The sequence below is a fragment of the Cucumis sativus genome, chromosome 1, assembly GCF_000004075.3.
Source record: "Cucumis sativus cultivar 9930 chromosome 1, Cucumber_9930_V3, whole genome shotgun sequence".
Classification (NCBI taxonomy): domain Eukaryota; kingdom Viridiplantae; phylum Streptophyta; class Magnoliopsida; order Cucurbitales; family Cucurbitaceae; genus Cucumis; species Cucumis sativus.
In genome coordinates this window covers 16,417,900-16,430,241 of record NC_026655.2, presented here as the reverse complement: position 1 = coordinate 16,430,241, position 12,342 = coordinate 16,417,900, and the positions used below count along the sequence as shown (strand labels likewise).

At 29.7% G+C, this 12,342-nt stretch overlaps 1 protein-coding gene across 2 annotated transcripts; it reads left to right on the top strand.

The window, feature by feature from the left end:
• Positions 1–5,916: 5,916 nt before the first annotated feature.
• LOC101220784 (potassium channel AKT1) lies at positions 5,917–11,638 on the top strand. Of its 2 annotated transcripts, none has more exons than XM_004149842.3 (11): positions 5,917–6,355; positions 6,988–7,353; positions 7,643–7,700; positions 7,792–8,109; positions 8,218–8,463; positions 8,579–8,677; positions 8,793–8,825; positions 8,937–9,122; positions 9,306–9,506; positions 9,619–9,694; positions 10,531–11,638. In XM_004149842.3, exons 1-11 carry the CDS (start codon positions 6,168–6,170, stop codon positions 11,379–11,381), a joined length of 2,622 nt encoding a protein of 873 aa, XP_004149890.1. In that variant the 5' UTR covers positions 5,917–6,167; the 3' UTR covers positions 11,382–11,638. The 2 variants fall into 2 exon arrangements, with proteins under 2 accessions (XP_004149890.1, XP_011656178.1); XM_011657876.2 differs by having other exon boundaries at positions 6,224–6,355; positions 6,929–7,353.
• The last annotated feature ends 704 nt before the right edge of the window (positions 11,639–12,342 follow it).

Here is a 12,342-nt window from a genome sequence, read left to right as displayed (position 1 = left end):
ATTTCTTCTTATCTTTATTTGTTCTGTTGAAGAAAAATGTTTAATTAAAAAAAAGGTTGAATTATTAACTTAAAAAGGAGAAAGGCCAATCTTGGAATTTAGTTGAGCGGAATTTATGATACGCGTCTCCATTTTTATATTTTAAATTCTAAACATATGAAATAACCTTTTTCGGATTTGTTTTTTTCATTTTCATCCCTCTATTTTCTAAATAATAATTTTAGTTTTTACACTATCATAATCGTTCACTTAAAATGACTATTTTAACTTTTTAAAATTAAAAATAGAGTGGTCATAGCAGTCACTTTTTCATAATACAAAGATTAAAATTTAGTTAAATTAAAAGTCCATATACTAAAATTATAGAACCATTAAGAAAAACAAAATTAAAATATATTGCTAAAATAGTATTTAAACCTAAAACATATGATAGTGATTAAGAAATATTATGTCAATTTACTAGTGAATTTTAATTACTAACGACTAAATTTTTTAGAAACATAATTTAGTAAATAACTTTTTTTTCACGATACTTTATAACTTATAATGATTTAGTTTTTTACGATAAAAAGAATAAAAAATATTAATATAATAAGATAATTTTAGTCAATTTTATTTATAAGTCAAGTACTAATTTTTTTTTTATAAATACTAAATCTATTAAAGTTCATAGGTTAAGTTATTACAAATTTGAAAATTCACTGATTAAGTTATAGCTTACTAAAATTTAGAAATTCAATTCTTACTTTTCCAAAAGCTTGAACAAAATATTGGTTTTTTTTTTTTTTTTTTTGAGAAAATAGATTAGGCATTTAATAGCCTTAATAATTAAGATTTAGTCAAATTCACAAATTATTATTATTGTCTTTACAATATTGAACATGTATTACTTTGTAATTGTATATGTGACTGAGCTAATGATATTTTTTCTATTTGGGTATCCATTATGTTAGTTGGATATATACACCATGCTATACTATGCTTTAAAGTAAAAAAAAACAATAGATAAAGTTTGGTGATTTATTTGAATATAAAAAACAATTTGTAGATGGTTTATTTATTTGTAAAGTTTAATCATACATGTCAATTTCTAAAAATAATAATAATAGATTTTTAAGTTATTGTTTTTCTAAACAACCGTATATATAGCAAACTTTAGTAACTGAACGAATGTTTATAAACTAAATCTTCTGGCACTAAAATAAAAAAACCAAAAACATTATTAAAACGAATAATCAATATATATATAAAAAAAATGATGGTGGATAATAATTTTAAAAGCTACAACAACCTCAAAACTAAATTTAAATTAAAAGTTTTTAACTATTGATAGATGGAACATAAAATATTAATTATTAAGTGTGAAATTGAAATATATTTTAAAAGTATTTAATTTTAAAAAATTTGAGAAAACTTCTGATGAAAAAATAATTAGACAGAATCTTGATTCTCAACCATGGTTGAATCCAAAGGGGATCAGAGTTAGTTGCTTTATGATACATTTATTAATTGACATGAGAATTAAAGAAAAGTTATCATATGTATATCCACTATTATTCTTAATTACATAAGTTAATCTCTAAACAAACTTTACTCTTTTCTATTCTTCTTCTTCTTTTGTTAGCAAATCAACTTTAATGTATATCTTTTTTGTTGTTATTTTATATTAGAGTATTAGTATGATAGTTTAATTCTTGTTGTTAGAGTAGAAATCCAAGAACTATGTGAGTGAGAATATAATGTCTTATTTAAATTAAACTAATATTTAACACTAAATAGTAGACTACAAACTTAAAAGATACTTTTCCCTTTCTAGTTCCAACTTAGTAGTATATTTTTATTATCAATCATTCTAAAAAACGATTAAAATTAAAATGGAATTAAACTTAAAAAGGGATATTTTTTTTATGGGGGAGAATAAATTATTATTTATTTTTTATAATAAAAATGATTGGTAGGGTATTTAAGTGCAATTAAATATAGTTGGAGAGATAACATGGAATAATGTAGCATTTAGGTATGTGGCACTTAAAAAATTGGAGAATTTGGCAAAAGAAAGAATTTTAAGAAAGATGAGGTCCGCAAGAATTTATAAATTAAATACTTTGGGAAAATAATAAAGTTAATAAGCATTAAAAGTTTGTTATTTAATAATTAATAATTAGTGGAAAGGGGAATTAACAAAAAAAAAAAAAGGAAATCCAAAGATGCTTTTTGACTAATCACATCCTCAACAAATCAATCCAATGGAGGGTTAATATAACGCTACTATATATATATATATATATATATATTATATTCTATGATTAAAATTTCACTTACTAGTTTCTCAATTCTCATCACTATCTTTTCTTTTAAATCAAATCTTGGATCAGTAATGTTTTTTCTACATTTTTATCGTATTGATTTGACTAAATTAATGGATTTCATAGTGAGTCGTCTTATCATTATCAATATGAGTATAGATCAATTAGTTTGGTGTATGATTTAGATTTCCATGATAGCAATAAGAAAAGTTTGATGAATAAATGAAGATAATTGAATTACTAAAAGAAGTTGGTTGTTGAAATATCAATATTGACTCTAGAACTCTTGGTTGATACATGCCAACTGTTCGTTTTCAACCAAAATGGAAAAAGTTTGAAATTTCATTACTTTCTCTTTAACAAAAATGAATTAATAATTCATTTGCCATTTATAATAAATTTTTTCACAATTATGGTTATTTGTAGAAAAACGAAATTCATTAAACATAATAAACATAGAATAATGCTGTTCTATTATTATGCATTAACCTATAGTATTAGCAAAGATGATTCAAGGAAACAATCTTGAAACACAAATCTTAAAACACACGTGCACTCTAACACTCAAATCTATTTTTAAGTTTTTTTTTTTTAAAGAAATTGTATAAGTTTGAATAGTCAAATTTTATTGTAGAAATTTTAATAAAATAATGATAGCATAACATATTTTAGAGGTGATTTTTGTAATATAATCTTTGTGTCGTGAACATATTTGCATTTTAAATGTATGAAAGATAAATTTATGGATATGTCTAACACCCGTGTCTAAATAGAAGGTTCTTTTAAAAAGTATTTTGTTAAACGATTGTATAAGAAAGCAAACAATCGTACAGAAAGCTAAACGATCGTAAAAAAAAGTTAGAGGATAGTATAAGAAGTAAATGATTGTTTGAAAAGCTAAACAATCGTATAAAAAAAGCTAAATAATTGTGTAAGAGATTGGACGATCTTTTAGAAGAGTGAGCAACTGTGCAGGAGGTCTAAAGAGGTTCTCAAAGTTATAATTATTAAATTAATGATGTGGATTCCAAATGTCGAAACATGCGAAGACTTAGAATTTAGGTAAGCACGAGACTATAGAAGTTTAAGAAATGAGTAATTGAATTGATGTTTTTAATTTTTTGTTTTTTCATACTTAAATTTATTATTGGTATTACAATTTTTTAGTTAGTGGATATGAATGTTTAAGGAAGGGTTGAAAATCCACCAAATTCTTCTATTCCTTAACTTCACGAAATACTATCAAAATTTGATATAAAAAAAGTTAAGAAAATCAATGAAATTCCACGGTTGAAAAAGAATTATAAAACTGGTGAAACATTTTAAGAAAATTAATTAAGATAATAAAATTTGAAAAAATGGCAGGAATCTCAGTTTTAAAATTTTTGAAAAGGATTAGCAAAAAAATGTAATATGTACGCAGATGCATAGAAAATTAAAAAAATGGACAAGTTAGAAAATTTTAATATTTTAATAAAATCTCGTGGTCTTAAATGGAAAGATGTTTTGACAATGTTTTAAAAATAGTGTTAGTTTTATAAGAAAAAACCTTAATACGTATGTTGGATAACAAATTTTTTAGAATTACAATAATATTGTGAAACCAAGTAATTGGCACTAACCTTTTAAAATTCATATTCCTAAAGAAGAAATATGTTTACAAGACTAATTTAATGAAACTTATTTGTATACAAAAGAAAAAGCTCCCCCCATTGTCTCTTTTAGTTCGTATATCACATAAAATAATGAAATGTGGTATCAAACAATAAAATTGGAATTCAATTATTAACCTAATTAAAATTACTTATTCTTTTATTCAGTCAAATAGAATTGATTCAATTACTTTGAATGATAAATCAAATATGTGTATGTATATATATATAATGTGAAGAATGTAGAGTAAAAGAGTAGGATGCATGCACTATATACTTTTCGTAATTTCTAAAACAAGTATATAACTTGGCACATGTCTCATTAAATTATCTCACATTTCACGATGCAAGCTTTCAAAATTAATAATTATTACGTTTTTTTCTTTTTAACGTTAGTTTATTTAAAACACATGGTTGAATTGGTTTCTTTTTCTTTTTCTTTTTTGTTTGAAAAGGTTGATATATCTTTAAAATAATTAATGTTATTGGGTTTATTGATATTTTTACTTATACAAATGATAGTGTTCCAATCAAACTTAAGTTATGATTGTTATTTATTAAATTTCCAAATAAATTTGATTGAAAGTAGCAAAGTTAAAAAGGTAATATTTTAATATAAGAAAGATACTCTAATCTTGCATTAATTTGAAACATGAATTAGAAGCTTTGATGTCAAGTAGCAAAAGCAATGCAACTACTATTTTTTGATATAAAATTTTGGTTGAAAAATATCCAAAAGATAGAGTTGTGAGGAAAAAAGGGAAACGTTAAAGGGTGGGGGCGTGGAAGTCAGGTGACATGCACGCAACGTGGCAGGTAGTTGAAGCGAGTCTGTTCACGCGTTATTAATGCGGGTGAGGGTGATTTGATGGTTATGCTGTTTTTCGGTTTTATGCCATCACGGATTTGTATACACCTTTGCCAGCTTGGCATGCCGGTGATTCCCTCTCCCATAAGGGTATTTCCGTACATTCATGTCAAACGAGTCAATCCTATTTCTTTATAATATTATTTTTCTTTTCTTTTAAATGCTCAAGATTTCTTTCCTTTTTCTTTCTTCCTTCATTTTATTTTTTTTTATATTTCAAATAATATTATAGAAATTTAGAGCATATTTTTGGAAAAACGTATATTAATTGTTTATTCTATTTTTTAAAAATGTTCTTGCACTTCTTTATTAAGCATTATAAGACATATTCTTGTACTTTGCTTTTTTTTTTTATTATTATTATTATTTAATTTTCTTTTTCATCTCTTCTATATTACCTTTCTCAATGGCTTTAGCTTTGCCAGCTTGGTGACTAAAATATTTACTTTTATTAAGTCAAGAAAAAACAACCGTTCCACTTTAAATATTATAACCATTTTTCTACTCCAATGATAATTTTTGATACACGTTTACGGAACCGTTAACAGTGATATTCCAATTTTTTTTAAAAAAATAATAGATATTTTTTAAACAAACAATAATATATGTGTTTTTTTTACATAATTTAGCTAACCTTTTTACTATACAAGATAAAAATCTTAATTCAACCGTCATTTATTATTTTTCTCAAAAGTTTCATTTTTTTTCTATATAATATATATATATATATATATATATATTATAAAAGATAAATATTTAAATCTATATATAAAGCTAAATAAGGATGAAGTTACCATTTAGGATAAAAATCAATACACACCATCAAAAAGGTAAAAGTTTGTTATTTTCCAAATACAGAGCATCAAAGTATAATTATAAAAAAATACAGTTTATATGATAAATACTTTTTTCGAAAAACCAAAAAAGAAAGGTGTGTTTGACCAAAGTGCTTATTTGATTTTTAAAATTTATTTAAAAAGAAAAAAAAGAGAGAGAAAAAAGAGAGAAAAATAGTCAAAATGGGAGGAAAAATAAATAATATATGAGAGTGCCAATTGGTAAATAGCCCACACCCTAAAACCAAACAAAAAGAACCCTTAAAACCTTACGCGCGGCAGAGACAGAGCTTTTTCTATATATATATAAAGACAGTCCAAAGGATCTCTGCAAAAACAGGGGAAGAGAAGAAGACATACCCACTTGAAGAAACTACGTTATAAAACCAAACCGAACATCAAGAAGGAAGAAGGAGGAGGAATAAGGCATACCCACAAACACAGGGTATTCCAGAGATTCTTCTTTCTCTGTTTCTTTTCATTTTTGCAGCGTCCAACGTCAACAATGGACACCCTTAGAAACAGAGGAGGTTTCAGGGTTTCTGTTTGTGGTCAAGAAGAGCTTGAGCAACTCTCCAGAGATGGTAGTCAGTATAGCCTTACTACTGGAATACTGCCTTCTCTTGGCGCTAGAAGCAATCGCAGAGTCAAGCTCCGGCGTTTTATTATTTCGCCTTATGACCGTCGATACAGGTGAGTTTTCGTTTCTCTCTTATTGGGTTTTTTCAGAGGCTTTTGAAAATGGCTTTTATCGGTTGCTTTGAATTCCTTCTCGAATTTCTTACGACCTTTTGAATTGGGTTTTAAATTTTACATCATAAATGGATTTCTTTGTGTTTTTGTTGATTTTATTGTCAGATTTCTTATTGGTTCCATTTGTTTTCTCAAGTATTTGGGTTTTCCTGCTTGTGAATTTTCGTCTCTCTTTTTGTTTTTGTAAATTATGGTGCTGGCTTTACGTCTTTTTTGTTTTTGTTTTTGTTTTTCGCTTTAGTTCTTGTTTGTTTATGCGCTTCTTCCTATAAAAGGTTATTCTATAACGTCAGACGATTCTCCTCATGCTCTAAAGCTTGCAAAAAGGTCGATTTTGTATTTAATATAGCATTCAACAGAAATCTATATAAATATATTTATACATATATATATATATATATTTGTTTCGTGAATGGATTCAAGGGGTTGGATGTTTTTGAAAAAAAAAAAAAGAGAACTCAAAAGACTCTTTTCCTGCACTGATAAAGCCAATATTTATGGTTGTTTGCACAGGGTGATGCATAGCTTTCTCATTTTTCTCCCAAAAGTGGCTAAGGTTTTGTTATCTACAGGATTTGGGAGACTTTTCTCGTTGTTTTGGTGGTATATACTGCTTGGGTCTCACCGTTCGAGTTTGGATTCCTTAAGAAACCCCAATCGCCACTCTCCGTTACAGACAATGTGGTTAATGGATTTTTTGCTGTGGACATTGTTCTCACATTCTTTGTTGCTTACCTTGATAAAACTACCTATTTACTTGTTGATGAACCCAAGAAAATTGCTCTGAAGTATGCAAGGACATGGCTGATCTTTGATGTCATATCCACAATTCCTTCTGAACTTGCACAGAAGATTTCCCCTTCGCCTCTCCGTTCTTATGGATTATTCAACATGCTTCGTCTGTGGCGTCTTCGAAGAGTCAGTGCTCTTTTCTCCAGGTACAAAGACTTTTCCATTTCGCTATATTAGCATAAACAAATATGTGTTTTACCCAAGGATGAAGTTATTAGTCGATATATCTGCAAATCAAATATCTACCGATGTCTTTGACATCTTTTACAAATGCTTGTAAAGGTTAGAAATAACACTATACTCAACTTATTTTGAGACTAAAAACAACTTAAATATTAATCTAAGTTTCTTAACTTTTTGACTTGCAAAAGAACATCTATATTTTAATCCTTGGTTCTACGTCAAATTAATGTTTGTTTTCTTTCTTCTGAACAGACTAGAAAAGGATAGGAACTATAATTACTTTTGGGTTCGATGCGCGAAACTCATTTGTGTAAGTTTCATTATGCCAATTGAATTGAGTTTTCAATTAGTTTAGTTTGTTCTCAAGCTATTCTCTTATTTGTAGTCTATGTATTTTTCAGGTTACTCTCTTTGCGGTTCACTGTGCCGCATGTTTTTATTATCTCCTTGCTGCTCGTTATCGTGACCCAAAAAATACATGGATTGGAGCATCCATGGAGAATTTTCTGGAAGAAAGTTTGTGGATTAGATATGTCACTTCCATTTATTGGTCTATCACTACTCTTACCACTGTTGGCTACGGCGATTTGCATCCTGTGAATACAAGGGAGATGATTTTTGACATCTTCTATATGCTTTTCAATCTTGGTTTGACAGCATACTTGATTGGAAATATGACCAACTTAGTTGTCCATGGGACCAGTAGAACTAGAAAATTCGTAAGTAGAAAATTCTTGCAGTGTACAAATGACCCTTTATATTTTGTATTATAAGATAGTATTTTTTTTTTTCTTTTTTGTTTAATACTTTGATACGTTTTTCCTCAGAGGGATACGATACAAGCTGCATCTAGTTTCGCCCATAGGAATCAACTTCCTCTCCGTTTACAAGACCAAATGCTTGCACATTTGTGTCTAAAGTTCAGAACTGACTCTGAGGGATTGCAGCAGCAAGAAACTCTTGATTCATTGCCTAAAGCCATCCGATCAAGCATTTCACATTATCTTTTCTATTCTCTAGTAGACAAGGTCTACTTGTTTCGCGGTGTTTCAAATGACCTACTTTTTCAGCTGGTAATTGACAAATGTCCTTAAGCTTTTAACCTAGATGTGTTTCATTTTTATGTGAGTCTGTTGTTGACGAGTATGCTCTTACTTTGGAACTGAGTGATTTTCTGAAATGTTACAGGTGTCAGAAATGAAGGCAGAATATTTTCCTCCAAAAGAAGATGTAATTTTACAAAATGAAGCCCCAACAGACTTCTACATTCTTGTCACGGGTGCTGTGGTAATTATTTAAGTTATTTGATTATGGAAACTTCCAAGTTACTTTCTGGCGTATTCACTAATTAACCACCTAGTTCAGTTCAACCCAAAGTCTAATGTTTGACATCTTTTCACAGGATTTGCTAGTACTCAAGAATGGAGTTGAACAGGCAAGTCTGCTTATTGAAACTCTTAGATTCTTTTAATATTTTTTTTTTTGCTTACCTATGTGTTAGTCCAAGGCAATTAATTTACTGACTAAATTGCTCCAATACTTGCAGCCTGTTGGAGAGGCTAAAACTGGTGATCTTTGTGGAGAGATTGGGGTGTTATGTTACAGGCCACAATTGTTTACTGTTCGTACAAAGCGATTGAGTCAGCTGCTGCGTCTAAATCGGACGGCTTTTCTGAATATTGTTCAATCCAATGTCGGAGATGGGACTATAATCATGAACAATCTTCTTCAGGTCTGCTCCCTTTTATCAGTTATATTATGTGGGTTAACTAGAGTTACATTCCCTGTACTTTCTTTTTAATAAAACAAAAACTGAATTTTAATGGAATGGAACGATTTGTCCATATTTGACTAACTTACAAGGGGAGGCTTAACGTGTAATTTATCTACAATGACATTTTATCTTGGTTGGCAGCACTTGAAGGACTTGAAAGACAAGGACCCCATCATGGAAGGAGTTTTGTTGGAGACAGAGAACATGCTAGCTAGAGGCAGAATGGACCTACCACTTAGTCTTTGTTTTGCAACACTTAGAGGAGATGATTTGCTTTTACACCAACTTTTGAAAAGAGGTCTCGATCCAAATGAATCAGACAATACCGGGAGGACTTCACTTGTGAGTCTAATCTCCTGTTGCTCTTTTTGACTTTCTATCAACTGATTAAGAGGTTTTCCCCATTCTCATCCCCTATTGCTTTTCTTGGTTTCTCCATTTATGTAAATACCAGCATATAGCAGCATCAAATGGAAATGAGAACTGTGTGCTTCTATTACTAGACTATGGAGCAGATCCCAATAGTAGAGGTACTTTACTTTACAATTTGCTAATATTACTGTCTACTAATGTCATAAAACAAACTTTAGAGACAATTTTCTTTAAAACCGTTTGCTTGCTATGCACATCATACTTTCTATTTAATGTTTAAAGGTCAGATTGCTTAAAATTTGCCACTGCGTTGACTTCTCACCCATGAAAAAGTGTTTGCTGACACATTAATGGCATTTATTTTCCCCCCATTATTCTATTTCAAGTCCACTATCTTCACTTTTTAAAAATATGATTTAACAATGAGTACATACCCTAAATAAACTGTGTATTTTCCCGAGGAATTTTGTGTTCTATTTAAGGACCAAGTTCACCTTCTAAAATTCTTATCCAAAACAGTGTTGATGGTAATTTGCTTTAGATACATTTAGAACCCATAAAAAAATCTTGCCCAACTATCTCATTTCCTATTATAGGTGTTCTTATTATAATGTCCTTGCTGGCATCCAATTCTTATCATAACTTGATAAACATATCATGCAAAGGTCATTGCAAACAATATACCTTATCATGTGGTTCATGTCTTTTTTTATTAGTTTTTTTTTATGAAGTTGTGGTTCATATCTGTTGAATTGTTTTGTTTATTATTTATACATCCCCTGTGGATCTTTCTCTCATGGATTGTTTCTATTCTGAGGAACGTATTAAAATATCAATATTGGGGGAATGGAGACACATAAACTGAAAAACTTGGAATTGATGAAGGATTTCATTGAGATGGGGATCTATCTTAAAGATTTCTGTTGCATAATTTTATTTAATGAATCCAAACAGACTGGAAAGATGATTATGTTCCCTGTTACTTTTTCTACAGATTCAGATGGGGTTGTACCATTATGGGATGCGATACTTGGTGGCCATGAGGCAGTAGCTCAGCTACTTATAGACAATGGTGCTAACCTTCGGTCAGGAGATGTCGGCCACTTTGCGTGTACTGCTGCAGAGCAAAATAAACTCCAGTTGCTCAAGGAGATTCACCGATATGGAGGTGACGTTACGAGTGCTAGGAACAACGGAACGACTGCTTTACATGTTGCTGTTTGTGAAGACAACATTGAGATCGTCAAGTTCCTTCTCAAACAAGGAGCTGATATTGACAAACCAGATGTCCATGGATGGACTCCGAGAGATCTAGCAGACCAACAAGGACACGAAGAAATTAAAAACCTCTTCCAAACAATAAAAGAGTCAAAAACTCAATCTGTTGTTGCAATTCCAGAGAAGCAGACTGGTATTCGCTTCCTTGGAAGATTTACAAGCGAGCCTATGATTCGCCCCCAACCTCAGGAAGCCAATGATGGTTCATGGCCGGGTCATTCTCGTCCCCGACGTAGGACTAACAACTTCCATAACTCATTGTTTGGTATCATGTCAGCAGCACAATCAGGGGAGAATGGGAACCCTTTTCCTGATAGCCAAACCAGTTTAGAGAACTCTGGAACCAACCCTGCAAGGGTGATTGTAAGCTGTCCAGAGATCGGCGAAGTTGGCGGGAAGTTGGTGCTGCTTCCGGAAAGTTACAACGAGCTGCTCGAGATTGGTTTGAAGAAATATGGAATTATGGCAACAAAGGTATTGAACAAAGATGGAGCTGCCATTGAAGATATAGAAGTCATTAGGGATGGTGATCATCTTGTTTTTGTCAGTGATGGAAGAACCACATAATATTTGGTTGTTTTAGTTTGGTTTTGATTTTGAATTAGTGAAGAAAGGCAATTGTAAACGAAAGAGAATGATTACTGAATAGATAGAGAGGGGTTTGTAAAGTGCAAAACTTGTATATAGTATGAGCATTTTTAATGCAAGTTGAATGCCAATCTCAACCATTTTTACACCAAAATTGGTGGTCGAGAATTGAAATGGATTGCTTCATATTGCTAAACCCAAAACCTTATTGAAATGAATTGAAATGGATTGTTTTAGAATGGTGCTTTGTTTTTCTTTTTGAAAATATGTACCTTTTTTTTTGTCCCCTTCAGTTTTTCTTATTATTTGTTTAATTTAGTTAATATTTGATAGGTTGCTAACATGATGCGTGTAGTATCATCTTCCACAACGTGCATTTAAGCATGAGTTTTCAAGGCGTACCTTTTTAATCCCTTAACTAAGTATAATTAAGTGGATTTAGTAGAGACTGGAAAAGAAGGTTTGATTCCATTCCCACAACTTTATGCTCTTTATCTATATATGTATTCATATAACTAATAAAATATTAAAACTATTGATTAACCTAGTAGTAAAATTGTTACACGTTATTTATCAAATTAGTAGTGAAATTGTTACACGTTATTTATCAACTTTATGCTCTCAAATTGAAATTGAAAAAAACATAAATTGGCTAATTACAATGACCACAAAGTTTCATGCTTATCAATTGGGTTAATTTAATAATAAATTTCACAACCATCATAATTTGAAAATTATTTTCTTAAATAGAAAATATAATATTTTACGGACAATTATAACCTTTTATTAATTATTAATTATATAATACGAATATTGATGAGATATTATATTCATAAGATTATTTTAAAAATTACCTTATTTAAAATGTTTTGAATTTAATATGAATTTCATATCTTCCTTAAATTTATTTGATAAATTAATATGGTAATAAATTTCAAGT

What these genes read in the sequence shown, in the direction of transcription:
- LOC101220784 (XM_004149842.3), top strand. Translation starts at nt 6,168, where the DNA reads ATGGACACCCTTAGAAACAGAGGAGGTTTCAGGGTTTCTGTTTGTGGT. An exon ending in TCATGAACAATCTTCTTCAG is followed by an intron (nt 9,123 to 9,305) that starts GTCTGCTCCCTT and finishes CTTGGTTGGCAG; the next exon opens with CACTTGAAGGACTTGAAAGA. An exon ending in ATACCGGGAGGACTTCACTT is followed by an intron (nt 9,507 to 9,618) that starts GTGAGTCTAATC and finishes TGTAAATACCAG; the next exon opens with CATATAGCAGCATCAAATGG.